Source organism: Vicia villosa, linkage group LG5 (genome assembly GCF_029867415.1).
Source record: "Vicia villosa cultivar HV-30 ecotype Madison, WI linkage group LG5, Vvil1.0, whole genome shotgun sequence".
NCBI classification, from domain to species: Eukaryota; Viridiplantae; Streptophyta; class Magnoliopsida; order Fabales; family Fabaceae; genus Vicia; species Vicia villosa.
The window spans coordinates 111,310,096-111,326,896 of NC_081184.1; the positions used below are offsets into that span (position 1 = coordinate 111,310,096).

A 16,801-nucleotide genomic window follows, 5' to 3' on the forward strand; every position below is an offset into this window, starting at 1 on the left:
AGCCTGAACATATATACATGCATTAAAATCATTTAAAAGCCATAAATCGAGAGTTTGTAAATCTAAGTTTTAGCCAAACCGGTGCAATTCGAAAAAAGAGCGTTCTTGGGGGTCTCGAGCTTCAAGGACGATTGGGACGGACCTCTGGGATCTCCAGCAAGAAGGTTTGATGCTTGGAACTGAATAAGAACGACTGTGTCCATAAAACTCTTGTGCCCTAGTTTCCTTGAAGTTTGGAGTTTTAGAAACCCTAATGCTCTTCCTCTCCTCCCCCTCGTGGCTGCATCTCTCCATATATATATGAGATCATTTAGGTTTAATCACATGGGAGAAAATCAAGTGATTTCATTTTAAAAAAATTTGATTTAGCAATATGCATACAATCTTTCCAAACTTGGACAATTTTGCTTCTCATCTATTTTTCACGTGTTCTTTGGTTTTATGACCAATTTAGAACCAATTTGAATTCAAGTGAATTAATCACATGATTTTTTTTTAATATTATACCATGATTTTATTTGGATAAATTTTGTATTTAAATGAAAAAAAATCCAAAATTAAATAAAATCACCAACTAATTGTTTATGGGCTCTCAATAAACTTAATATCACGTGGATAACTTGATTTTGGAGGCCCAATACTCAACAGTGTGCAAATAGTCAATTAGGGTTTCAAACACTTCATGAATTTTACCCAACTTGTGCAACTTGTATCTTGATCAATTTTTATCATTTTGAGGTATTCTTGGACTTTTTAGATAGCTCAAAGAGTCCTCTAAACACTCGTTTTGGTTTCATCTCCATTGAGGTTTCCATGCTCATGTTATGGGCTTTTAAAAAGATGACTTCTGACTGACTTTCAAAAGGACCTGTAATGTTTTTTTGTCCATATCTCCCAAATGGTGCATTTCTTATAAAAAACCCTTAATTATGACTCCATGTGAAAGTTATGACCAGTCAAAGTTGAGTTGACTTTTCCTATAAAAAACCCTTAATTTGAACCTTTGCTTTGTTCATTTCAGAGTCTTTATTAATGGATCGTGACCAAACTTTGATCAAATGATGGATATAACCTCACATGCTTGATGTTGACCAAAAATCTTGAAGTTTGGCTGTATTTTGACTATAGTTGACTTTTAGGTCAAACTAGTCGACTGTGAATCACCTGAGCATTTGAATAAGAAATCCCTGGGATTGAAGCTTGATAATTGACATGGAGATATCTTGAGACATATGAGACACCTTGAGGTCCATTTGAGGCCTTAGAGATTCAAACTCTTTTGATAAAGTGCAAACCTTAATTTAAGAGGCCCTCGATTAGGAGAATGTTGTTTTGAATAAACCCTTGAACTTTGAGTCATTGAAGATGAAAAGAGGAGGGAAAATTTTGGGGTATGACAGAGTGCAGTTGGTCAATAGTGTGGTGTTTGGTTGCGCTAACTATTGGGTGAGTTGTCTGCCTATGCCAAAAGGAGTAATAAAGAGATTGGAAGCTATGTGTGGGTCTTACGTTTGGTCTGGTACAGATAGTATAACTCGTAAGGCACCGGTGGCTTGGGAAAGGGTCTGTGCTCCTAAGAATTATGGAGGCTTGGGGATCATTAATCTCCATTTGTGGAACAAGGTGTGTTTGAGCAGGCTGTTGTGGAATATTATTAGCAAAGCAGATACGTTGTGGGTCCGATGGGTGCATATGTATTATGTAAAAAATGCAGAGGTAATGCTCATGGACATAAAGGAGAGTGGGTCTTGGATCCTTAAAAGAATTCTAAAGCCGAGGAATGAGGTTAGGATGTTGCATCAGTGGGATAAGCTTCAGCAAGGTGAAAAAAAATTCAAACTCGAAATCTATATAAAGAGTTTGTTCAACATTACCCTAAGGTATATTGGAGCACTATGATATGCAAGAATAGAGCTAGGCCTCGTGCCATTTTTATGCTATGGCTGTCTTGTCAGAATAGGCTTGCTACGAAGGACCGGCTGGCTAAGTTTGGTGTTAACACAGATCTTAAATGTGTATTCTGCAACTGCTATGAAAATAGTCAACATTTGTTTTTTGATTGCAGCTATACAAATAAGGTGTGGACAGAAGTGTTACGTTGGCTGAACATTAGACATAATGCACAAGGTTGGAATCAGGAGATTCAATGGCTGCTGAAAGTTTACAAAACCAAGAACTAGCATGGACAGTTTGTACAGATAGCTGTAGCGGAAACAATTTATGCGATTTGGTTAAATAGAAACAATAGAGTGTTTAAAAGTGAGTATAATGATAGGCATATAGTGGAAGAGATTATAGAAAAAAAATTGTAAATAGAGTTTGGGTGTTTTGATCAGTGGTTTTCACACATATATTTACCGTTGTTTTTAAGTATGTTTAAGTTATGTTATTGAGTGTTTTATTTCTTTATTCGTCATTTTATGCTTTGGTTGTGTGTTTTAATGTTTTCAGGCTCATATGGATAAATCGAAATAAATCAGTGCAAAACTCGGAGTTTCGAGGAAGTTCAAAAAGCATGATTCAGGAGGCCTGACACGGGTGGCCGTGTTGCTCAACACGGGCCGTGTCAGGAAGAGCACTGGAACAAAGTTTGGAAAGAATGAAAAAATAGTGATGCAACACGGGTGCCCGTGTTGCTCAACACGGCCCGTGTTGCTAAGCCTGGGACTTAAAGAATGAAAAATAAATAACAGAGGGCCAACACGGGTGCCCGTGTTGCTCAACACGACCCGTGTTGGGTGATGACGCTGATTTCAGTGATTTTTATTATTTAGTTCAGTGGTTGGCATGCAGGGGTGTTTTTGGGTTTTCCAACCAACTTAAGTGAGTCTGCACTATTTAGGAGAGTTTTCAAGATGAATTAGGGATCTTTTTGGCACACGAAGAAAAGGGAGGATTGAGAAAAGAAGCCTATGCAATTGGAAAAGGACAGAGAACTCTCATGAGCGGAAGCCATTGAAGATCAAAGTTCATCATCTCTATTGTAATGTCTTTATTTGATATCGTTGTAATTTCTTTGGATGATATGAGTAGCTAAACCCCCCAATGCTAGGGGTGTCCCTGATTAACATTTGTGATGATTTTGAATTCCGAATTTCAATAACATATTTCTCTTTCATGTTCAATTTAATGGTATAAGGTTTTTAATGCTTTCCTCGTCGGACCAACTGGATTGATTTATGACTGGCAATTAGGATTGACATCCATTGTTAGGGTTTTTATACCATTATACTATAGTAGATATCACCTAGGACTAGGGATACCCTATAGTAACCGGATTGTTCTTGATTATAATAATACTTGATTTGATCACTAATTTCGAAGGACTTTGGGATTAGGATTTCAATGTTCAAAGGTTTGCCCACTAAGGACTTAGGAGCAAATACCCTTAAGAACCGGTAATTGATAAGTTGAATTTTGTTAATGAAACAAGGGTTCAGAATTGTTACATGTTAATGCACACACCTACCCTGGCATGTTACTCATATTTGGCTAAATCAACCTTTTTAAGTTTATTTGCAATTTAATTCGTAATCATAAAAACCAAAACCCCCAAGGCTTTTTGTTTAATTGAATTCCTACTAACTCTATAATATCACGCAGTCCTTGAGATTGATATTCGGGGAATTTTCCCTTTATTACTACAGAGGCAAAATAGTACACTTGTTATTTTACCGATCATGTTTCCTAAGTATAGAGATAGAATTGCTCAACTCTTGATGAATTAGGTTGGTGTATCCTTATCCTAGAGGTGGTTTCCATTTCCTGTAGGTTATTGGTTATAGTCGTGCTTTGGGTGGCGGGTGTTGGACCCTATGGGTCGCTTTGTACTTAATTGTTTTTGGAAATATATATAATTTCTTATTCTTCCAAAAAAAAAAAAGATGGCCTTCATTTCTGAGAAATAATCTATATGAAATAATTTTTTTTAATTTAGAAAAGTTATATATTTATAAATTTTTGTGAATAAAATGGTAAAGATTAGAATCCAATCAAAGAAATTATAGAAATTAAAAGTTTAAATATTTATAGTATGTTATGATTGGAAGAGATTTAGTTTTTAGAAAACAACTTAGTTTTATTATTCCATGTTTATAATAATTTATAAGATTTAAAATGTCAAATAAAAACGTTTTAAGTAATTTAAAATTAGTTTGTCAAAATAATAATTTTTTAAAATAAGTTTTTTTAGAACCCTAGATTAGTTGAGGTTATTATCTATTACAATAGTGGATTGGTATAATTTTAAATGATTTTAAGTTTTTCTATCATCAATTTTCATGTTAGAAATTAATAAAACAATTATGATTTTTTGTGGTAAAAATAAAAGCATTAATTTTTTAAAGCAAAAGTTCTAGAAATTTTCCTATTTAGTTTATAAAAAAGTTAATGTTTTTTATTTGGCGCTCATACTATTATAATGATTCAATATGTAATTAAATTATTAATTTCCTACATATATTTGTTATTCCATTTTTAATTATTACTTTCTATAAGATATCAATTTGATCGTGTCTTTAGTTAAATAAAATTATATATATGAGCTCTGTTTGGTAAGGCATTATTTTGAGCTTATGTCTTATAGCTTATACGCTCATATGACAATTTAGACATGTTTGGTAACGGCCTTTTCATCACTAGCTTATAGCTTATTTTACTAACTTATAGCTTATTTTCCACACGCTATTTCAAATAGCGTTTTAACTTATATCTTATAATTTTTTCTTCCTTTTTTATCCTTATTATTTAACTCATTTTAGCTTATGTCTTATAGCGTTTTAACTCATTTTTATCCTTTATAATTTATTTTAATTTCAAATTAAATAATTATGTATTAAATATCTTTTATGTCATTTTACATTTAAAAAATATTATTAATAAAAAAAAAAGGTTTTTGAGCTCTCGACCATGAGCGGCAAAGGGAGGGGACGGCCGAAGAAGGTGGCTTCTCCGACGACTTCCCATGGCAAACAATCATCCTGTAGTAGTACGGCGACGGTGAACAACAATAATGGAGGCTCGATTGCAAAGGATGGCAGTGTGAAAGATGGAGTACCATTGAAATACGTAGTGGAGGAAAACCCTAAAACTGATAAGGTGGTTCTAACGGCACCTTCGAAGGAGACGGAAGGGAATCCCCAGAAACTTTGGGTGGATGTTATAAGTAACAACAGGAACCCATCCAATGGTATGCAAATTGAGTTTGTAGCACCGCAAATGGTCAATGGTGAGATTGAGGTCACAATTGAAGAAGAGGATATCATGAGTGAGTTGATGTACTGGGAATCTGCCCTAATCATGTATGTGATTGGGAGTGATTTGAGCATGAACACAGTGAAGCAGTATATGCTGAAGAATTGGAATTTTGTCAAGATGCCAGATATGTTCTACAACGATGAAGGGTATTTTATCTTGCGATTCCACTCAGTCGATGACAAGGATCTAGTGCTGATGAAAGGACCCTATACGATACAAAATATGGCTATGGTTCTGAGGGACTGGAAACCGGATTTTAACTTGCAGAGGGATATGTTGCGTACAATCCCAATTTGGGTGAAGCTCCCTCATCTACCTTTGTATTTGTGGGGAAAACGCAGTCTGAGCAAGATAGGAAGCGCGTTGGGAACTCCCTTGGTCACGGATGAATGCACAACAAATCGATTGAGAGTCTCTTATGCTCGCATACTTGTTGAAATTGATATCACTCAAGCCCCAATTACAGAGATAACAATCAGAGATACTGAAGGAAATAGGAAGAAACAGCCAGTTGAATATAAGTGGAGACCAAAATTTTGCCATAGATGTCAAAAGGTTGGTTATAATTGTGAAGCAAGACAGCAACAAACTACAAAGCTTTGGAAACCTAAAGAAGTCAAGCAGGTGGAGCAACAGGACATTAAAGAGAAGAGTACAGAAACTGCTGTCCCTGAAAAAGAACCTACTTGGACTACTGTTGAAAGAAGTAGGAAAGGGAAAGAAGTTCTCAAGGAAGGCACCTCTGCAATTCTGAGCCATAACACCTTTGAATCACTAAACCTTTTGAATGAGGTTGTAGTGATCCAAGACAATACATGATGCTATCCTGGAACACAAGGGGGCTGAATAAGTCAGGTAAGATTCTTGAGGTAAGCTCCTGCCTCTCTGAACTTAGGCCTGACATAGTTTTATTGCTTGAAACTAGGGTTAAAGTGAATAAAGCTAGTGCTGTTAGAAATAAGTTGAAGTTTAGAGGAAAGTTCCTGGACAATTATGATAAACATGAAAATGGGCGTATATGGGTTATGTGGAATGATTCTATTCATGATATTAGACATGTGAAGAGCACCAGTCAATTCATCCACTATGGGGTTCATGACACTTCAGGATGTTTCTTATATTGGCTTACAGCAATATATGCTAAGAACCAACCTGATCAAAGGAGGATTCTTTGGAGAGATATAGAGAACATTCATAATCATCAACAGGGTGCTTGGGTACTGTTAGGTGACTTCAACAATGTCCTTTGTGCAAAGGACAGGGTTGGAGGGAGGCCTCTGACAGAAACTGAATATGTGGATCTAGCTAGTATGATGGAGTCAGTTGGTTTGGCAGAAATGGATAATGCAGGAGATTATTACACATGGTCCAATAAGCAGAGCAACAATACTATTTATTCTAGAATTGATAGGGTTCTAGGTAACATAGATTGGTTGACTACATATGTTGATGTGGTGTTGACTGTGAAGCCTCCTAGCATATCTGACCATGGTATTTTGTTTCTAAAGAGTATGAATCCTAGGGTGCAGCACCAAAGACAATTCAGATTTAGGAATTGTACTACTAAACTGAATAACTTTCATGAACTGGTGAGACATAGCTGGCATATTGAATGTACGGGTTCTGCAATGCAGGTTCTGTGGATCAAACTGAAGAGACTAATTCCAGCCCTCAAGAAACTCAATAGGCCTTTGCAGGATGTTCAAAGGAAGATAATTGAGGCCAGGCAGAATTTGCAGGATGTTTAGTTGAGACTTGTGGATGATAGAATGAATTTTAATCTTGTGGAGCAAGCTAGACATTGGACTGAGCAGGTGATTAAGTGGAGAGATATAGAAGACATGGATATGAGGCAAAGAGCTAAGCTTGATTGGTTAAGATACAGTGATGGGAATAATGCATACTTTCATGCATCCATTAAGACAAGGCATAAACAGAATCATATAGGGACCCTTTTGAAGGATGATGGCACTGTCCTAACTTCACATGAGGACATTGAGACAGAAGTTTTAAGCTTCTATGGTTCACTTCAAGGCACTGCAGAAGAGAATCTAGAAGGCATTAAAGTGGAGGTCATGAGAAGGGGCAAGCAGTTGACTGTTGAGCAAAGGGAATTCCTAGTCAAATCTGTCACTACAAAGGAGATAGAGGAAGCACTCAAGGGGATAAATGATAACAAAACCCCTGGAGTAGATGGCTATGGGGCCAAATTTTTCAAATCAGCTTGGAGCATTGTAAAGAACTCTGTATGTGAAGCTGTCCAGGAATTCTTCACCAAAGGAAAACTTCATAATGGATTCAATTGTTCTATTGTGGCTCTTATCCCTAAGAAACAGGATGCTAATATGATAAAGGATTTCAGACCAATCTCTTGCTGTACTACATTTTATAAGATCATTTCCAGGATTTTAACTTCAAGACTGGGTGTGGTTTTACAAGACTTAGTGGATGATAATCAAGCAGCATTTGTCAAGGGGCCTCACATTCATGATCATGTTTTGTTGGCCTATGAATTGATGAGAGGCTATGATAAAAAGAATGCAGCTCCTAAATGTATGATGCAAATAGACCATGGAGCATAAATATAGAATGAAGGAAGCCTATAAGGAGTTACAAAAACATTATAGCCGTGTTGGGTGGAAGAGCATTACTTATCACAACATTGCCAGGCCTCGGGCTATGTTTATCCTGTGGATTGCTTGTAATGGTAGGTTAGCTACCAAGGATAGGCTCAGGAAAATTGGAATTTTGACTGATGATGCTTGCTGTTTCTGCCAGCAGCACGAAACTATACAACATTTACTATACAACATTTACTCTTTGATTGTAACAGGAGCAGAACAATATGGAGAGAAATTCTGGTATGGTTGCACATTCCACATGAGCCAAAAACTTGGGATGCTGAGCTGGAGTGGGTCACGCAGATGTGCAAGAGGAAGAACTGGAAATCACGTATTCTTGTCTGTGCTTTTGCAGAAACCATATATGCTATCTGGAAGCTAAGGAATGACACAATTTTTGGGCATGCTGTGAATAATAGAATTGAGAAAGATATTATAGATACTATAGTGTATAGATGCTGGGAGCATGATAAACTCAGGCCTCATTTAGCATCTTTAATGATATAGTTCGTTTTATTTTCCTAGTATTGGGATGTAACTAGGATCTTTGATATCTTTGGGCTGGATCGATAGAGATCGCCTTGTATTCACTGTTTTTGAATTAATCAAATCATTTATTGATTCAAAAAATCAATGCAGTTTATATAAAGGTTTGAACAAATACCTTTAATCTGAGAATAGGAGTGATAGAAAATTTTAGATAATATTAAGCATCCAGTAGCTTTCTCTATGTCTTTTTGTCAAGAACTCTTCATCTACCAATCTAATCTATGATCAAGTGGTTTAGTCTGTATGCAGGGGCTTTACTCAAATATCTCAGAGTTTCAGTGTGAAAACTCTGAGTGTTTCTTTGTATCTTTTCTTTTGAGCTTTTAGTGATGGGTTTTTAGGTTTCTTCTGTAACAAAGGGTGGCTGCCGATTTTTTCTCCCCTTCTGTTCTAGGGTTTCTCAGCTTTTATACTAGGTCTGCCCTCAAGAAGTGGAGGGAATAAAGGTTTAAACAAAATTGGAATTTAGGTAATTCTGAACAATGTTTTTTTTCTTCTGATTTCCTATTACTGTCTTTCCCTTTGGGGCAGCAAACTTTGGGCCCTTAGAGTTTAGGTTTAGGGACTGATTTTACCAAACACTTCCATTAGCTTATCAGTTCAGTCTCAACCATCAGTCATAAGCTATAAGTTATAAGTCATCAGCATAAGCTATAAGTTATAAGTCATCAGTTACAAGCTATAAGCTATCGACTAGCTTATCAGTTAACTGCTATTTTTACCAAATAGAGTCATGATCTATTATATTCTAATCAATCGACGATTTTATTATATATTAATTATTAGTCTTGATATTATTTTATTATATATTAATTATTTATTATATATTAATTATTAGTCTTGATATTATATATATATATATATATATATATATATATATATATATATATATATATATATATATATATATATATATATATATGAAATCATATTGAAGGGCATGAATTGGTTTATTACAGCAATCAATTAATAGATTTATTAATGCTCTAATTTTTTGTGAGTTTCATACGTTATTATAATAGTAAATGTCATAGTTAAAAATAAATATATTTTCTTTTCTTAAATACATATTTATAATTATAATTACAATTATTAAAAGTTCAAATTTTAATTTGCATATACATAGTATTAAATTATTAAAATATTAATATACAAAATTGTATAAGAAATATTTCTAATAAGTTAAAAACTATTTATTATTGATTGACATATTAATATGATATATTTTTACTTGTAATTGAATTCCTGTTTTATAATCAAATATACATGTATTTAAATTCTAAAAATAAAATATATTTTTCAAAAGACTGAGGTATATCTCAAAATAAAATGATTGTTGCTTCAAATAATTCACAATCAACATCTTCATCTTTTTTTTTTTTTGCTATCCAATCAACATCTTCATTAGGGGTGGCAAAACGGGCCGTGGCCCGCGGGGCCGGCCCGCCACCCGCCAAAAAATGGCGGGTTGGGTTGGGATTTTAGGCCCGCCGCTCGCCAAAGCTCGCCCCGCAAAAACCCGCCGCCCGCCATACCCGCCCCGCCAAAGCCCGCCGCCCGCCAAAAACCGCCTCTCCTCCAAAAATCACTCTTTTTTTAGTTAATTCTAGTAGTTTTAATTCTTGATGGTTTATTTTATACATTTATTTATAAATATATATAATATTTTTTTAAGTAAATTTATTAAAAAGTTGCTTTTATAAAAAATTATTTTAAAAAATAAGTGAAAAGTTTAATTAAAAGGTAAAAAAAACCTATTAATCTATTAAAAAAATATAAATAAAAATAGGCGGGTAAGCCCGCCGCCCGCCAACCCGCCATCTTGGCGGGGCGGGCATGATTTTTATGCCCATTCTACTTGGCGGGCATGCCCGCCCCGCTCGTTTTTTGGCAGGCATAAGGCGGGGCGGGCGGCGGGCGGCCCGTTTTGCCACCCCTAATCTTCATCTTTTTCTCAAGAAAAAGTGTCTACAACATTAAAACAATAAAAAAATTACAATCAAAATTGAAAATTGCATTAATGCTACTAACTAATGATTAAATTAAATTAATCCACTTATATAGAGACATGAACAATGCTCTTGAGCTCGTTGTCTACCTCAACGCGCCTTTGTCATATAGTTTTGCCTTTGTCATATAGCTGTGCAAGTTCTCACTATCATCAAAATCTTTGAAATAATACCTTTTTATCATTATCAAAAACAGTGGTGTTGTTGATTAATAATGAACAATATGAAAAATTATGGAAACTATCTTACTATAATACATACATATGTAATATTCTTAATTAAAATTATTGATGAAAAAAATTGATGAAAAAAGTTCATAAAAAAATCAACAACTTAAAAAATGAAAACAAAAATAAAACAGTAGCAATATAAAAGGAAGAAAATCATCGACTAAAAAATTTGAAAATCCGATTCGATTGGAAGAAAGTTGCAAAAACCGAAAAAAATGAAAACAAGGAAAAATGATTATTATTTGCAGACGGGATACGATGCATTGTGGGTTCCTGAAATAACAAAAAAAATATATATAAATCCAAATAACACCTTTAAAAACAAAACCGAGAAACAAAAACAGCGCGCATCAATGACATCATAAAGCGAAATTGAAGAAGAAGAAATGGTTCAATAAAAAATAAACTCACATATAAGAATTGGACAATGCATTGATCTCTTCATGTGAGTTCTTCTTATTGAGGTTGCATTTGATGTGCATTGAAAACATGTTGATGTGTAAAAAATCTTATCGAGACTGCATTTGATGTGCATTGGAAACATCCTCATGCGTGTGAAAGAGTGTATGGAAAAACTAATTTCTTTTCTTATTATTATAGCAGAATTTTTTGTCTATTTTTTACTAAAGAATCCCTCCATATCCTTCCATTAATAAATAAAATAAAAAATTTAATATAAAAAATTAATAAAAAGATAATTATTTTTTAAATAAAACATTTCCTTTTTTAATATTTTGTAAAATATGAGAATTAATGTGAGCATGACACTTGTCAAAATTGTCCAAAAACTCATTTTTACTTTGTTATTATGTGTGATATTATATATTGATGATTTTATATTACTACATTTTTATTAAAAAAGATTTGGAATCTGAAAAAAGAAATACAGAGTTTTAGTAGCACCTCTTCTCCATAATCACCGCTTAAAATTCTTCCCCAAATAAAAATTCAGTCCAAAGTATGATGAGAGCAATACTCCCCCACCATGGATGGTTTGAAAAAGTTATTAGGCACATTCTCTCACGGGAAGAATAAGAATGAATAAAAATAGTTAAGTACCTTTATTCCCCTTTTTGCACTTTTTTTTTTTTTTTTTCATTTCTAATATTTCAACCTAATAGTTTGCCAATAATGCAAAGGGATGCGCATGCCTTCATTCTCGCTGGTTATGGCTGATGGATGTTTCGAGGAACAAATTGTTACGCTTCTCACTAGCTTTGTAAGGTTGAATTAGGTATTTTCTAAATCTTTAGAATGCATGATATAAAATCTTTTCTAAATCGTTAACTTAGCAATTATTTTACCTTATATAAAATTTTGAAGTTAGAAGAAAAAAAAGTGGTCTGATTTGGTTTTTGATTGAGTACATGCCTCTATTGGTTGAATGATTTAAATGCTAATGTTTCATTTTTGTTGACAGAAGTTGTAAAATGTAGATAATATGGTTTAGGCTCAAGGTATCATTCTAAATCTGTCCTAAACAGTCAAGAGTTATGTGTGTATCCATCTTTAGCCACATTCTTTGTGTTTGATTTTTGTGAATTTAATTCTGTTAAATATGTGTTCATTCATTACATCAATTACATATTATTTTCTTATATTCATACATTGCATATAAATGCATATTAGGAAGTCTGTTACTTATTATCAGTCGCGGAGCCAGGAATTTTAGATAGTTTGGGTAAAAATTTTACGCCATTAATTATTCATCTGTTTTAATTTTCACATCTTATTTTTACTAATTTTGCCTATAATTTTGTCTAAAAATCGACTACTAAATTAGGGGGAGTATAAAAAAAATAGGGGTTGAGCCCGGGCAGGCTGGGCCTTGGCTCCGCCCCTGCTTATAATCAATACAAACTTATAAGTTATCCACTTATCGGTCATCGTTCGATCAAAATTGTGTAATTTTTAAGAACATGATCTCAATGGAGAGAATACTAAACTCATAATTTTATTATTTAGAACGACTATGTTGGTGATATGAAAGTATAAGTGAATAAAAAATATGTAAACCTTAATAAACAACCAAAGGAAACAAATAATATCAACTTGTGAATTAAAACCATACATACACAGTTACACTTGAACCATAATAAGGCTCTGAATTGAATGTAAACTGTTTTATTCTCAAATAAAACTTTAATACAAATTAACCATAACAATATTTAAAAATATTCATAGAAAAATTTCAAAATGACTTTAGTCAGAAGCTTAATAGACTGCAGGTGGAGATGAGTTAAAGAGGTAGGGATGATACGGAGGAGGTGATGAAGATGGAGCAAGTGGATATTTGTAGTAGTATGGAGGAGACGGTGAAGGCGGAGGAGGTCGCGGTGAGTTTTAGACATATGGTGGAGGCGGTGATGGAGAAGGAGGGGGTGGAGACTTGTAGTAACTTGGTGGAAATACATCGACATAAGGAGGTGGTGGTGATTTAGATAGTGGGGTTGGAGACTTGTAGTAACTTGGTGGGAATACGTCGACATAAGGAGGCGGTGGTGATTTAGATGGCGGGGGTGGAGACTTGTAGTCAGTTGGTGGGAATACATCGACATAAGGAGGCGGTGGTGATTTAGACGGCGGGGGTGGAGACTTATAGGAACTTGGTGGTAATACGTCGACATAAGGAGGCGGTGGTGATTTAGACGGCGGGGGTGGAGACTTGTAGTCAGTTGGTGGGAATACGTCGACATAAGGAGGCGGTGGTGATTTAGATGGAGGAGGTGGAGACTTGTAGGAACTTGGTGGGAATACGTCGACATAAGGAGGCGGTGGTGATTTAGACGGCGGGGGTGGAGACTTGTAGTCAGTTGGTGGGAATACGTCGACATAAGGAGGCGGTGGTGATTTAGATGGAGGAGGTGGAGACTTGTAGGAACTTGGTGGGAATACGTCGACATAAGGAGGCGGTGGTGATTTAGACGGCGGGGGTGGAGGAGACTTGTAGTCACTAGTATAAAAAGCACAATATAATTTTAAAATTTACACCTGATTTACTAAAAACGGGTGTAAATAAGTAATACGGTGGCAATTTTGTAAATAAAATATCATTTTTAGGATTAACATGTGACAATTTACACCCTATATTTTAAAAAAAAGGTGTAAATTAAAAATATTATTATAATCAAATCTCAATTACTCCCGTTAAATTTAAAACGGGTGTAAATCTAATTAGCTTAAAATAATGATTTAATTTCATAACTCACAATATTAATTTAAACACATTTACAAATCACTTTCTATTTAATTAAAAGTCTAAATTTTATAATCTACTTTATTAATTTTAGAACCTAATAACATTAAAGATTAAAGAGTAAAGACATTAACAAATTCAAAACACAATCTGATGCACCTTTCTCTTCCAAACCCATCTCTCAATCGCATGTACCTTTAGAAACCCATCTATCATTGCCTGCAAGAGTGCAATCTCGTCGGAAACTTCTGGTCGTAAAAACATGATTCCTTCATTTCTTCACCTAAAACCCTATCGATTATTCATTAGATCATCAACTCCGACCCCACTCCTTCTGCCGCAACGCTGTCTTCATTGACCGGAACTAGATATATCAGTTGCGTTTCGAAACTTCTCCTAAGGAATCCGGTAAAATCGAGATTTACTTTGGATTTATCATAGCTCATGTTGCTGCTAGGTAAATCGTTGAACCTATTTCATTTTTTGGATAAATCATTTTCGAATTGTTGAATTGCCTTGGAGTTTTCGATAACAGAGCTCTGCTATTAAGTTCAGGGGAATTGGTGCTGACATAAATTTCAATCTGAATGATTTTGAGGATGATCTTAAACAGGTTAGCGAATTATCAAGTATTTGATGAATTTAAAACTAGATAGATCAGATTGTTTGATGAAATTTTTCTGATAGAGCTAAAATCTAAAATCTAAAACTAGATAGATCAGGGGCTTTGAAGCTTCTTAATCTTAAGAATGTTCATTCACTGTTTGATGAATTGATTCAGAGAGCTTCTGATTGTGTTTTTGTCTCCGACTGGGACATCTACTGCCGCTTCAAATTCAAGGAAAGTTGCTAATGGTTCTGCTTCGACGGTTTCAACGAATTACTCGAAGATTTTTACTTTGGGTTTTGGTTCTCGAGGTGGTCTTTACTCTTTTTTTTTGTGTGATTTCGCAGACCGTGTATAAAGGCAGAAAGAAGAAGACAATTGAGTATTTCGCGATTAAAAGTGTTGGTAAATCTCAGAAAAATTAGGTTCTTCCAGAAGTGAGTTATTATTATTCCTGTTAGTTAATTATTAAGAGCATTCATGTAATTTCTTTAGTTTTCTATCAGATGTTAAGTTGTATTGTGTTGTTGATTGCAAAAACTCGCGAATTACGCTTTTTATTCTTCTGCAAGTTAGGATTCTTCACACTTTGGATCACCAAAATTTGCTCAATTTTTATTCATGGTGAGGACATTAAATTCTATTCAAATTGTTTAATGTGAATGTGATGATTAAAAAATTTGTTACTTACTAAAATAAGGAGGATCGTGCAGCTAGAGTGATGGTTCCTAGGAATCATATGCACTATGTGGAAAACGGTAACTCTTCATTGCATCACAAAGGTATGAGCATGTAGAAAGCTAGCATGGGGTGAAACAGGATGAGAGTCTCAATAATTCAAACTGTGGTGAAGTCGTGCAGACTGCCTCAACTCCTACAACTGCCAATTACTCTCTAGAAAAAGTAGAAACATGATTTGATTTTTATCCTTGTTTATAATGATTGGTTTGTATGAAATTTGTGCAGAGAAAGAGTGTTTGTGCCGACTGTCGCACTTGAGTTAGATTTTTTCTGTGCAACTGGAGTCACTTTTGAGGTAAGAACACAATTTTCAGCTTGCTTATAAACTGCATTGCAAATACGGTTACACTGATCTTTGGTATTTATGACAAATGAGGCTTATGTTGTGGCCGAAATTTCAATTTTGAACTTTGACAATCTTCGTATGGGGGTTGCAGAACACAGTGGTTGCATCAGCAGGTGGCAAAGGAATGCAGGTTGCTGAAGGTTTATATGATTTGAAGATAGTACTGCTTATTGAGTTCATAGTTTTTACCTCTGTCTTATATATGTTGGTCCATTGTTGATTCATAGTTTTATTGAGTTCACATCAAGGAAAGATAGTACTACTGGTGAAGGTATTGTTTTGATATTGATCCTTTTTGTAGCAAAATCAACTGAAGTGCTTAGTGCCCATCAATACAACTTCCAATTTCAGAAACTCGGTATGCTTATTCGCTCAAGCATAATCACTTCGGTTTACAAAAAGGGTTTAAGATTGTCGAGTTCTTCAAGACAAACTCATGGAACAGGACAGATTGTGAATCATATGGCTGTTGATGCTCAACAACTCTATATGATGATGCAGTTACATCCTATATGGTTGATGCCATTGCAAGTTACTGCTGCACTGGTTCTTATATATAGCTATATTGGTGTATCTACTGTTGCAGCATTTCTTGGATCTGCGGTAGTATTTTTCTTCACGACATATTAAACTAAGAGTAGTAATGGTTTCTAGTTTCAGATAATGACGAGCCGCGATTTGAGACTGAAGGCAACAAATAAATTGCTTAACAATATGCGTGTGATTAAGATTCAAGCGTGGGAAGAGTATTTTGGTAACAAAATTCGACAATTTCGTGAAGCGGAGCATGGATGGATTGTGAAATTCTTGTACTGCTGTTAACTATGGAGTATTGTATGCGGTTGTAGGAACTGTTGGTTGAGGCAAGTCTTCATTATTGGCTTCTTTGTTGGGTGAAATGTTCAAGATCTCAGGAAAGGTACACATGCTTGCTTTGGACTCATCTAGTTTCTTTATTTTGTTGCACTTCAAGTTATTTGCTTCTACTGCCTTGCGCTTTTCTAGTGATCATCGGATTATAGCCTCAACCCTGTTATTATTAAATGAGACATGAATTGATGTTTATTATATATGTTTGTTTTTATTGGTTTGTATATAGCATCTACTGCCTTGGGCTTTTCTAGTGATCATCGGATTATAGCCTCAACCCTGTTATTATTAGAACTGTTTTAGGTGAGTCTGGTAACCGGAGTGATTTCTTTTCTTGTCGATAAACCAGTCGCAGAAAGCTGCTATCTGTTTTTGC

At 34.8% G+C, this 16,801-nt stretch overlaps 1 protein-coding gene and 2 long non-coding RNA genes across 3 annotated transcripts; 2 read left to right on the top strand and 1 right to left on the bottom strand.

The window, feature by feature from the left end:
* Positions 1-13,008: 13,008 nt before the first annotated feature.
* Positions 13,009-13,893, bottom strand: LOC131605166 (extensin-2-like). Its single transcript, XM_058877557.1, has 3 exons — positions 13,890-13,893; positions 13,740-13,749; positions 13,009-13,618 (listed from the first exon to the last, which is right to left on the bottom strand). Exons 1-3 carry the CDS (start codon positions 13,891-13,893, stop codon positions 13,009-13,011), a joined length of 624 nt encoding a protein of 207 aa, XP_058733540.1.
* Positions 13,894-13,935: 42 nt separating this feature from the next.
* On the top strand, positions 13,936-14,747 carry LOC131607045 (uncharacterized). The gene is made up of 3 exons (XR_009285182.1): positions 13,936-14,318; positions 14,417-14,474; positions 14,643-14,747. It is a non-coding gene; the product is annotated as an uncharacterized LOC131607045 (long non-coding RNA).
* A 229-nt stretch (positions 14,748-14,976) lies between these two features.
* Positions 14,977-15,696, top strand: LOC131607046 (uncharacterized). Its single transcript, XR_009285183.1, has 3 exons — positions 14,977-15,092; positions 15,182-15,504; positions 15,647-15,696. It is a non-coding gene; the product is annotated as an uncharacterized LOC131607046 (long non-coding RNA).
* The last annotated feature ends 1,105 nt before the right edge of the window (positions 15,697-16,801 follow it).